We start from the raw sequence: 12,731 nt of genomic DNA on the forward strand, positions 1-12,731 counted from the left end.
CAGATTACGTTTGTGTTCAAATTCATTTGTACCTTGCCCTTTTCTCATGCAGTTCAGCTTCTTGTCATGCTTGCAGCATTCCTGTAGGAAAAGCAGGGATATGAAACTGGAGCCCAGTCCAGTAACTTCTTATCTATAGAGCACTGGCTTTCCTAATTTTCAGAGGAACTGTGTTGGAAGGCTAGATATTTGCAGTGATATTTCTGGGAGGTGGAGAAATCCATTAATGAGTGTACAAGTTTCTCTTCCCTATGGATATATGGGGCAGCCCATGGCCATGATGTGAGAACCTGAGAACAGTCTTAGCAAAGAGGAGCTGTGGAATGTGTGGCAAATTGTATGGTAAGGGCCATAACTGGCTCTAAGAGAAATATAAAGAAATCATCCAAGTGCCTCTCCCAAGGGGCACCTTTGTACTCACTACCCACATCCAGTACACACAATAAACCCTCTTCTGATTACTCCATCTCTGAGGTGATCAGATATGGATCAGGAAGGGCAGCGGAACTGCAGGCAAAGTTCCACAGAACATCATGGAAATCTCAGATAAAGGCTCATTAATGCATTAGGTCAATCAGAAACAGATACTGTCCATTTTTAAGGCAAACACTGCATCACCGTGTCTAGTTTCGAGATGCTGCCTCGGTCAGGAGATAAAAGAACATCTTCAGCAGGGGCTCTGTGATGTTCTTTAGATGGCTTGCTTATAAAACATTGTTCCTTGCTTGTCAAGAAGAATGTTGAGTCAACCATAAAAACAAACACGGAGCCACTGGGAAGTCACTGCAGCTGTTTCCTCCCTCCCTCCCTCCCCACTTGTGCTGGCTGTCTGCTTGGCTGATGCCCGTTCTGCTACACGTACCTTATTTCATCTGCTAACCAGTTTCAATGTCATTACATTTCAGAGCGGATATGTCCTTCAACCTGACCAAATGCAGGTAGGGCAATGTCTATTAGCAAGTGCCTGTTTCCAGAGTGACTTTGTTCCCATTGATTGTGCTAGATTATCATCAGTTCTGTGATCATTAACAGATACAGATACATAATCTCAAACTAGACTGTATCCTGGAATTCCATCAGCTTCGGTTGGAAATGGTATGGTCATACAGGCAATCATAGTGCATCATCACCATCATCATCATCACCCAATTTGTTTCTCTTTTCATCCATTAAATTCCATTCATTCTGTCATTCATGCAAAGTACATTCATTTTCTTTACATGAGTAGATTGTTGTTGTAACTGTTATCTGTTCATTTATTTATTTGCAGTTTTCTATTGTGGCAAACTGATTTTGGCAACTATCATTTTATTTTCCCAGAATGCTCTTGACATCACATCTTTCTGGAAAAAAGGGGGGAATAATAGACACCCCATCCTGCGTGCCCTGTATTGATGTAACATCTGTGGTATTCTGGGAAAGTAACATGGCAGCCATCAGGAGGTGGCCACCAAATCCAGCTGCTGTGATTAGAGAGAAGCCAGTCCTTCCAACTCCAAATGAGTGATGAATGGATAAGCATGGGATAACCATAATGAACCCATTCATCCCACTCATTATGCCAAACCAGAATGGCTAGTGGTTAGAATGTTAGACTGGGACTCAGGAGTTCTGAGTTCTGGTCTCAACTGTACAGCTCACTAGGTGACTCTGGCCCAGTCACAGACTCTCCGCCTAACCCATCTCACAGGGCTGTGTGAGGAGAAAATGAAGAGGAGGAGAGGAAGGCTTAGGTAAGGTGCCTTGGGTTCCCTGCAGGAAAAAGCAGGATACATATAAATAAGCTCATCCCATTTCCTAACAAATGAACATGAGTGGGCCCCAAATGCTATATTTGCTACAAAGTGAATGCACACCGATATCTTATATGTAAAAGCAGGAAAAATTTCCCAAGTATGAAGTAAAGCAAGAGTTGCAAAGGGGAGTCCAGAATGTTTGCCTGAATCCTTCTTTATTAGTTCTGTTGATAGTTCTTAATGGTCATGGAATGCAATCCTGTGCATATTTCTTTAGAAGTAAGTGGTTTCTGTGTTTAATGGGGCTTACTCTCTCCTAAGTATGTTTACAATTACTGGTTTAATTATCATGATTTTCTAATCTTATACCTTTTTTTGGCTTTTCAGTTCTTAAATCCTCTCTTGATCCTTGTGTTCATTCCAGTGTTTGACTTTGGGCTCTACCCCTTAGTAAACCTGTGCAAATTTAATTTCACGTAAGTACCTGACCAACAAACAGTGCAGTATTCTCCCTCTGTTCACCAAATATACTGCAACCGCATGTGCGTGCACACTTTTTCCCTTTTATAAGCTGAAAATGTCTAAGCCTCTTAGCTATCAAACAGAATATTTTAGGGATGGTAAGTAACACAAATTAATTTTTAAGTTCCAGGAAAATGTGGATTCTGTATTATTTCCAGGCAATAAAACATCAGGCAAACTCCCCTGCGGCTTTTAGCTATTCCCTTACAGCACGAGGAATGCATGCATGCAGTCTTCAGCCGGCTATGGAGGAGGCCCCTTGTATTTCTAATCCCCCAATAGTTTTCTGCAAGCCAAATGTGTGCATGGCAGTGGGTGGGGGGGTCTTCACCCACTGATCCTCCACCCAAACATGTTCATCACAAATTCAAGCCCAAGGGGATATTCTCACACAGAGAACCCCCTTTGAAAATCTCAGTCATGATCAGAGCTTTGGGAAATGTGCAATTTATTTCTTGCATCCCTTTGACTTGTGTAGTTCAATAACCTGGGGCATTTTTTTCTGCCTGTCCCCCAGAAGGGAGTTGGAGGCAGACTGCCAGAAGTGCTTTCCTCCAGCTCGCATATTCACGAAATGCCAAGCAGCATCTCCCCCTAAAAGAGCTAAGAGGAAGATAATGTGAAACTTGCAAGAATAGATTATTTTTGCCAAAAAATATATCACTTGAATGGGCCTTGGTTATATCTTCCTAATAATATAATGTGGAGGTTTGATGTTAAAGGATTTCTGCATTCAGCAGTGCAGAATTGAAATGCTACCTTTTCATATGCCTTAATGTGCAATGATCTTGGGCTCACAGGAATGGTGTGATTAATTTTAAATGGCTCATTTTAGTAATGAAGTTGCATGTGTTTACTCTCAGGCCCATTAAAAAGATGGCAACCGGCATGATCCTTGCGGGCTTGGCATTCGCAGCTGCAGCTGTTGTAGAACTCAAGATAGAGGTAGGTAAGCACTGATTATCTGCATGTGAGGAGGTAGACTAACAGGTTGCTATGCTGATAAAGTAGTGGCCATTCTTCTAACACGTTCTACATTATTGGCTTGTGAAGACATGTTTAAAAAGAGAGCCAGGTTATAGGTTCTAATTCTGCAACCAATGCAGAATGTAATGAATCAGCATCAAGTGATAACTGATCTGATGCACTGGGATCAATAATAACTGGAATTCATGGAATCCCCATGCCTATGTTGTTGGCATAATGATCTTTCTTTTAATTAGGAAAATGCGATGCCAGTGCCAGCTCCCAGAGAAAGTTACATTCAGGTCCTAAATTTGGCCGACAGCAATATAGAAGTGGCAATCCAAGATTATGACTTATCATGGCAGCCCATCAAACCTTTCCAGGTGAGTTTTCCTTCTTGTTTTACAGCAACTCATCCAGAGTGCTGGTTCCATTCTAGGTCAAAAGACACATTCAAAACAAAGATGGATATCAAGCACATGCAAAATCAGTTTGTTTCATTCTGGCACACTCTCAACACGGTTCCTTTGTCCATTGTCAGGCATTGTGCGATGGTTTCTGTATGACAAAGGAAGCACAAACCCCTTCATATGTTCAGAGGAACAAGAAAATGTGACCTTCTTCCCTCTGTGTCTCTCCGGCCATATGGAGTGGTGGCAATGCGTCTACAGGGCAGTGTGCCTTTGACAGTAGCCCCTCCTTTCCCAGTGCATTTCAACAGAAAAGGCACAGATGGTGGACTATATTTACTTATCATTAGGAAAAAGGTTAATTCTTCTGGGATAAATGTGTGCCAGAAAAAGACCCTTTATACGATCTATGTTTCCCGCTGCTCATGTTGAAGTAGCATTTAAGCTTGGTTCTGAAAGGTGCATGCTTGAAGAGGAAAAAAGAAAAAGAATATGCATGAATATACAGAACAGGGTCATTGACTTTAAACTCTCTTTGAAAAGGTGTTGCTCTCCCTTTTTTGTAGTTCTAAGATTATGCCATGGAACTCAAGTGTGCGGTGGCTCTCTCATTTAAGGAGGGGGTGCAGGTGATGCCATAATCCAAAATATTTTTATTGCTTTCACTCAGCTCCCTGGTTGGTTGGTTTTAAAACTCAGGCTACATTAAAAAGGTGTGAGCTGAAACCTCAACCTGTCCTTTTTCTTGCCTCCCCCATCCACACCATCTTCTGAATATGTGCATCCCACTGATTTTTTGACACCCCACTTGTTGAGAGCTGGCAGAGTGGGGGGACTTGGGGACTGAATGTGCTTCTGCAGACTCTGTAACTGACACGTTTTGTTAAGTCACTTTTTTGGCAAATCCAGTTCACTTCATTGGCAAATGCTTGCATTCCATTTTCTGGTTTTCCCATTCATTTTTGTTAAAACTGGTTTGGGATTCTTGGGGAGAGGAGGGTATAAAATTCAACTGTGGTGCCAGGAGAGGCTTTGAGACACCAGAACTGCCAAGGGCTCCCTTCTTTAGAAGACCTGTTTCCTTCTTGCTGCTTGTCCTCTTTCATGACTTCCCCTTGATGGATGATAATTGAAGATAATTGCTCCTTGAACAGCCTCCCTTAACTGCCCCTTATTGTCAGTTTTTATACTCATGGGCGGCAGGAGCAAGGAAACTTAAATATTGATTTCTTCCATGATTAATTTTTTTTGGATATGACCTGCACCATGAGGTTGGGAAATCCCACCATGGTCATCAAAGAATTCGTGTGGATTCTGGGTTGCAAAACCAGAAGCAACAAAACTCAGTACAGATACTGCCTAACCACAAAAATGGGTTCTGTGTGGGAACAGCAACCAGTTCCTTAATTCTTTTTTTTAGTAAGTTTTATTCTTAATAGACCTAACAAAAAAGGAACTAAAAAGTCATTAATCATCAAAAACATCAGACCTCCTGGGTCAGCCCCCCACATTTTTTCTGTTTATGTTAAACTATAAACATATTTAAATCTATGCATAGTCCTGTTTCTCTAGCCAATGATAAAAAGAGTCCCAAGTTTGACAGAAGTTTGTATCGTCTTTCTCCTTCAGAGACAAAGTCAATCTGTCCATTTCTGCACAGTCCAAGATCTTTTTTAGAATCAGTTCAGTTCCTTAATTCTTCAAGCAACCCCGTTAGTACCTTTTCCTTCCTACCCCCTGCTTTGGAACCTTCTGGTATTTATTGTTTTGCTTTTTTTCCCCTCCAACCACTCCGTCTAGCTTCACTTTTCTCCTGCTTCATCCACCTTCTGTGTACCCAGACCTGTCCCATCTAACCTTCTTGTTGTTTCTCAGTGTTCCCTGGCCACTTAAAGAGCCCTTTCTCTTAATTCTCCTTCCCTTTACACTACCTGTGGCTTGTTTGTATGGCTAGGCAATTGGGGAATGCAGGGGATCTGGCAGTCACCCTCAGTGGCTCCTGTCAGCTCTCCAGAGAACTTTAGTTGAGGTTCAGCAACAGAAAGACAGTAATAACTCCATGCCCCATTCCCCTCTCTATTTTGCATTTTTATTTCTATAATTTGTACCCTAACTTCTATCAAAAATTGGCCCTCAGGGAAACTTGCAGGCACATTTGAAATTGATTAAAACAATAACAAAATATATTGAAATGCAATAATGTGTAACTGTTACAGAATAAAACATAAAAATAAAGAACAGTACCCAACTCAGTACACCCACTTACAGGCAAAAACCTTCATGAAAAGAGCGGTCTCTGCTTGCTAGCAACAGGACAGCAGAGGAGGAGTGAATCCAGCCTCCTTTGGGAGGAAATTTCACAGCTTGGAAGCAACCACCAAAAAGGCCCTCTCTTGGATCACCACATGCATCTCAAAAAGTGATGGTCTTGAGAGAAGAGTCCCTAGCAGATCATAAGAACTGCTTGTGCAGCAGAAGTCGGTTGCAAACCATGCAGGGTCATAACCAGCACCTGCTCTGACAAAATTGTTTATTTTGGTATTTGTTTCTTCATTACAGAATGAGAATGTATGTTTAATTATTCCCTTTCTTTATGCTTAGGACCCTACTGAATACTCCAAATTAATTCTGAGTAGTGACCAACAAATCCTTCATTTTAAGATACAGTACCAAGGATCGACTTCCACATTTAGTCATACTGTCCAGGAAAAGTCTGTGAATAGCTTAGTGGTCTACAAGGTAAAAGGAAGCCTAGCAAGCCATCTGGTAAGTATGGAAACCAAATGGGCGGTGAAGTCGAATATCTGGAAAGCATCCAATGAAGCATTTGCTGCAGGAATGGGCCAGAATGCTCCTCAGGGACCAGTGAGGCATGGTGAATGATTGCAGGGGGTGAAGCCATGCTGATGCCCTTTTGCCTTTCTTGATACAGATAAAGGCACGAAGTTCTCTTTGTACCAAGAAAGGTACTCAGCCAGGTCTAGAGAAGTGACTCCAGCAGATGTCATCTGGGTTGAGTGGCTCTTTATGGTCTACACTAAGGGGAATAGGACACCGCAATGTGCTTGGGTGGCATTTGAGGCAACTCCCCCAGGCACCAGCTGCATCACTGAGTTCACCTACATTGTGTTGTCCTGACCAGGGCACTAGCCAGTTTTCCAGAATCATAGAATACTAGAGTTGGAAGGGGCCAGGAAGGCCAGCAGGTCCTTGGAGGTCACCAAATTATACCATCCTACTCAAATGGCTGTCCACTTTCTTTTTTAATGTCTCAGGTGTGGTAGAGCCTACAACCTTTCTAGGCAACTGGTTCCACTGATGTATTGCCCTGACAGCAAGGAAATGTTGCTCGATATCTGGGTTGTTGCAACTTGAATTAATTTTTCCATGTCCTACACATCAGTGAGAAGAGATCTTGACCTTCCTCTTTGTGACAGCCTTTGAGGTATTTATAAAGGGATAACATGGCCCCCCTCAGTCTTCTTTTCTCAAGGCTGAACATGCCCATTTCTCTCAGTCTCTCCTCATAAGGCAGTACTACCAAACCCTGAATCATTTTTGGTGCCCTCCTTTGGACCCTTTCCAATTTTTCTGCAACTTTATTAATCTTGGAGCCCAGAACTGGACACAGTATTTTAGAGAAGGTCTGACTTGTGAAGAGTATGGGGGAAGTATTACTTCTTGTGATTTGCAAGCAATACTTCTATTAATGAATCCCTAAATAGCATTTGCCCTTTTTGTGGCTGCATCACATTCTTGTCTCATGTTTACCCTGTTGCCCCCAGTAACTCCAAGATCTTTTTCCTTTTCACTCCTGCTGAGCCACAAGTTCTCCATCTTGTATCAATGCATTGACTTGCTTTTTCCTAGGAGGAGGACTTGGCATTTGTCCCTATTCTTGCTTTCAGCCCAGCACTCAAGTTAAAGGCTCACTCAACTTTAGGGCTCATTCAACTTTAGGGCTCATTCAGACAGTGTCTGGTGAGGGCTTCTACAGGGACTGTCTGAGCTGCTGGCCTTTGCTTGCCAGTCACCACTTTCGCTTCTGTGGTGAACAGGACCTAAGCAGAGCTCCTCTGAGCACTGACTGAGTCACTGGCTTTGTCTGCTTTATCATTGTCCTGACTAAAATGAGAGGTAAAACTGGATGCCACTTCATCCAGCTGATGATCTCTGACCTGTGATAGGAGGTAACAGTGGGGTTTAACATGGAAGGATCTCCTCTTTCCAGGTAAGTTGTGTGCTTCAAGTAATCCACGGTGTTAATTAGGATTCCTAGACGGGGTGCAGCTTAGAGGTTAAGCCCCACACATGGAGAAATCCAAGGCAGCCTGTAGGCCAGATGAGGAACTCCTGCAGACCAGTTTAGGCCTGTAACCCAGACATTCCCCATCCTGGCTGTATTGGGATTTCAAAGGAGAGATTCCAGTTCTGTTGTCTTATTTCCTGGCAACAATCCAGCAGAAAGCATAAATAGGCCCCGCCTGAATGTTCATTATCTCCAATTACAGGAGGTTAGGATTTGCAGCCATATGTTGGTTCTGGTAGACGGGGTAGGAGCTTGTCTCATGGATGGAGCTAGAAAGGCATCACTGCCCTTCAGTGAAAAGCCACAGTGCCATCAGTAAGAGGTAGACAGGACCATCTGCTTAGACAACATGGCTATATAGGTAAAGTCTATTAGCTTTCTCCCTGCCTGCTCTCCATCAAAGCCCTCTGGACCACCCAAAAGTTTGCTTCAGTGGTTCCCTGTCCTCTGGAGCAGATGCTGAGGGTGCCTGGGCTCTATGTTTCGAGGGGGACATCACCCCCTTCCAGTTCAACTGACAAAAACTGCTTCTGATGGCAGAATAGCAATGTTGGATGCAACCCATTATTCCTCTCAATGTTTTTACAAGTAGTAATGCATCTGCTGTCACGTCTGCTGGGTGGTTTTATGACATCTGAGCTGCTAGACCTAGTTTAGACTGCCAAATGTGGCAGTTGGAGAGAAGAATAAAGCCTACTGAATTACAAAGCCCTAGAAAGTTAGTAGCAGATGAGAAGAAATGTCCTTCAAGAGATTGTCCTATAAAACAAAGTTTACAGAGAAGCTTCAGAAGGGTGATGGGATAAAGCAATTCAATGATGCAATATATGTATTACTTGTTTTAGGAGTTCAGAACAGAAGTTGCCAAAATAATCATGCCAAAAACTATCAAAATGATAAGACTTTCATTTGGCCATTTGGGGATGGTAAAGCTCTTTCAATTTTTTGTTAATGAGTTGCCACTTTGAAAACAAACCATATTTATTTTAGTAAAATCACTCCCCATTTTTATGGCAGATGCAGCAAATGAAGTAAATTTTCTAGCGACATTTCAGCTAAATTAAGACTCTTTGCTAATGAACAGACCAGTCATTAAGCTGACAGAATAGGCCAGATGATTGAGCCATCTCCGATCTTTCAACATATGCTTGGGCAAAGTCTTAATGAGGGAGCACCTTTCCATTCTTTCCATTCTTTTCTGCACCCTGTGGATCATAGGGGTATGAGACACCCTGGAGAACGAAATCAAGCCAAAATAAAAGGGTCAGACTGTATGATGCTGAAGTCCTTGAATTAAAGACTAACCAATCCGTAAGGATAATCGTATTAGAATTAGTCTACCTTTGTGTGCTTTTCCTCTAATCATCCCAAATGTAAAGGCTTCGCCCACCCTACCATGCAATTCCAGATGAGGTTTCTATCGTGACATTGCCCACTTTATTCACAGAATCTTTCAATAGGTCCAAATGACAACTTCCACATAACCCTCCTGTGCTTTCCTGCTGCTTCTTCCATCTTTTGTCTTACCACAGAAAATCTATGAAGGAGAAAGAGACTGAATAGGCAAATCAGTAAGAATGTACAAATCAGCACCTCTCGACCTTTCTTCAAATTCCATCTCAAAGCTTACTCTGAGATGTCCTTATCAGTTTGTGAACTGGCAAGAAAATCTGTGTATTTGCTAGTGTGCCTTTTTCCAGAGGGGAAAAGAGTGTATTCCTCTCCCATTGATTAAAGCGTATTTGTGTGCATTTTCAAAAGTATGCATTTTTTCATGCACACTTTTCTGGTACATGCCTGCTGTCAAACACAATTTTTATTGTCTGCAATTGGCACTGACACTCAGTAATGTGCAGATTCTGATCATTTATTTATTTTTAAATTTATATCCTGCCTTTTTCCTACAAAGGGCTCAAGGCAGCTTACATCATTCTCCTCCTCCATCTTATCCCCATAACAACAACCCTGTGAGGTAGGTTGGGCTGAGAGTCTGTGACTGGCCTAAAGTCACCCAGTTGGCTCCATGGCTGAGCGGGGACTAGAACCCGGATTGTCTGAGTCCCAGTCCCACGCTCTTAACCACTACACCACACTGGCTCTCCATCATGCATTGTGTTTTGAGTCTGTGCTCCTTCTGGAAGGTGCAAAATGAATGAATTCTGCTAAAAGCGTATGGAAATTGATTTTTCATACAGTCCTACTACAGAACGCCTTTTGATTTGCAGCATCAGGAGTCCTCTGTCTGGAAACATCCCTAGAGAGTTTTACAAGAAATTAAGGTATTTCTTTGCCAACAGATTTTCTTTCCAGGGCCCATGTCTCTTGACTTCACCTGGCTGCTTGCCACTACCGTGGGTCTTTCCTGCCTCCCTTTCCCATGCTCTTATGATGCAGAATGTGAGCCTTCACTGCTTCCAGTCTTAAGATCCTGCAGAGGCTGCACCCAGGTGCCAAGCTGATGTTATACAAAGCTCTGCTTTACTGCCCTTCCCTCAGCATCCCCTTTTCACTTGTAGAACAACACAGAAGTCAATTAAACAACTTCTTTTCTGCTTTCAGCCCTATTGTTTTACAAGACTTTTCATGGGATTCAGGAAGGGAATGGGTTCAATAACATCTCAGTTTATTTGATGGCTGCACAGCCTCCAATGAAAAATTTATCAGTGTCAGTCAGCACTGATAACTGGCTGGATCCACTAGTGGGATGCTAATCAGGCTGAATTCATTATCAGGGGAATGCAGTTGTTGACCATTTGCAAGCAATTTGTTCATTATTAATCATGTGTAACTACTATTTATTTTACAGCTTACTGTCTGTTTACCAGTATACATATATCCACCATAGTACTCCGAGGCATTTTATAGGCATGGGAGAAAAAAAAGGGGGAGAGGGGAGAGAAGAAGGCATAGTCTAAAAAGTGTTGCAAATAAAAGAACGAAACCTGTAAATAAATGTCCCACTCTAGGATTATTTGGTTGGATGTTTATTACTGCCCTGTTAGGTGTGCTTACAGTGCCCACACAGGGGCATGCTCAGGAGTCTTATAAGGAGACAGCACTGAACACCCTCCCCACTAGCAATGAGCAGCTGAAGAAATACTGCTCAGATGTGTGAAGTTGAGGCTCGCCTGCATTTCTCAGTCCTTTGCAAGAACGAGTGACAGGGCCAGTGAGATGTTTCCCCACATATCCGTCCTGCATCCTTGTCCCCTTCACCTTTAACAGCGACTCAGCCAAGCCCCTCTCTTTCCTTCCACATCCCCTTTCTGAAACAGCATGAGCTGCCATGCTGAGATGATAAAATGCCTGCTTTACCAACTCAAGGTCACAGAAAGTCTGTGAAATGTTCATTTATTGTTTGCACTCAATATGAGAAAATAAAGCACTCTGTATGCCCCTAGAGGTCCTGTAGACCTGTAGAGTTTAGGATCTGTTGGCAGATCTCTGGCTGATTGCAGCAGATCAGCAAGGATTTCTGGCCCCAGACATTTAACAATAGCAAATTAAATGGAAGGCTGAAACAAACAAACAAAACCTGTTTGCCACAGCTGGCAAAGGTGCATTGTTTGCCTTTAATCCTCAATGCTATTCACCAGTAAAACATACAAATTATTTTTGCTGATGGCTTAATGCAGCCCCAGTAGAGCCACTTAAAACTTCAAAGCCAGTGTGCAGAAGTGGATGGAGGGCTGAACTGGGGATCCAGGAGATCTGGGTTCTAGTCCTCACTCCATCACAAAGCTCTTTGGGAGACTTTGGGCCAGTCACTCTCTCTCAGCCTAGGCTAACTCACATGCGTCTTGTAGTGAGGATAAAATGGAGCTTGTGAGGATGCCATGGGATCCTCACAAGAGGAAGAAAAGGTGGGATATGAGTGCCATGTAATAACAGTAGTAATAACGATGCATTTTGAGATTTCTGTAATAGAAGCCCGAATAAATAGCAGTCCAGGGGAGATTTGCATCCACAGGACAGTGTTTGGCTAATGACAAGCACTGACTCTGCTAAGGATGCCCTCTTGCACTGCTTCGACCTGGCTCTGGGTTACCTTAGTAGGATGAGTGCAGTAGGACTTCAAGCCCCAGTTCTGCCCATCCTTGCTCTGGACATCTGGCATTCGATGGATTCACGCCACTCATTCAACAGGGTGTCCACATAACGGGGCACACGGTGCAGCCGCCCACTGGGGATGGCCTAACTTCTGGGGAGCCTGCAGCACAGGCAAAGCGCAGGCAGCCGCCATTTGGAATATGCCGCCTCCACCTGCGGATTGCCATGCCATGCAAACCTGGTGAATCCGAAGGCTATGTGGAGGTTAAACAGGCTCGCATGATGCAAGAACCCCAAGCCAGGGTTGCCTATTCAGAATGGTGCCCATGGATGGCACAGCTCAATTGAAACTAATCTCTGTGCGCTTTTCCCTCCCCGTCAACATCATTCATGTTTTGATTTGCAGTCTCTTGGCTTCTTGGAAATCCTTAATAGAAAGAGAAATTGCACATTGATTTTGTTTTTCTTTGGTTCCAGATTAAAGACATGGATACAAAGCCATCAGAAGGAATGACAGCCGTGAGGTGGGAACTGGCTTTGGGTGTTCCGTTTCTTGGCAGTTATAGTTCCATGGTTTGACAGGAATGGTTAGCCCAGGCTTAGCCAGAGCTTGGATCTCCTCAGTACATTTTGAGGGTGGGCTGTACATCCCGAGGGGGCAGAAGGGGGCAGTTGCACTCATCTCCTGCTGGTGGCCTTTCCATACATGTCCGGTTAGCCACTTTGCAAGCAGGGTAC

At 43.3% G+C, this 12,731-nt stretch overlaps 1 protein-coding gene across 1 annotated transcript in view; it reads left to right on the plus strand.

Moving 5' to 3' along the window:
* The window catches only part of SLC15A2 (solute carrier family 15 member 2), an 83,740-nt gene that overhangs the window by 55,298 nt on the left and 15,711 nt on the right, over positions 1-12,731 (plus strand). Inside the window, exons 13-18 of the mRNA XM_044438269.1 lie at positions 906-938; positions 2,124-2,212; positions 3,122-3,203; positions 3,482-3,607; positions 6,236-6,400; positions 12,471-12,517. Coding sequence (XP_044294204.1) covers positions 906-938; positions 2,124-2,212; positions 3,122-3,203; positions 3,482-3,607; positions 6,236-6,400; positions 12,471-12,517 — 542 coding nt within the window. The remainder of the gene's footprint in view (positions 1-905; positions 939-2,123; positions 2,213-3,121; positions 3,204-3,481; positions 3,608-6,235; positions 6,401-12,470; positions 12,518-12,731) is intronic.

Source organism: Varanus komodoensis, unplaced genomic scaffold, assembly GCF_004798865.1.
Source record: "Varanus komodoensis strain SLA01 unplaced genomic scaffold, ASM479886v1 scaffold32, whole genome shotgun sequence".
In the NCBI taxonomy this organism is placed as follows: domain Eukaryota; kingdom Metazoa; phylum Chordata; class Lepidosauria; order Squamata; family Varanidae; genus Varanus; species Varanus komodoensis.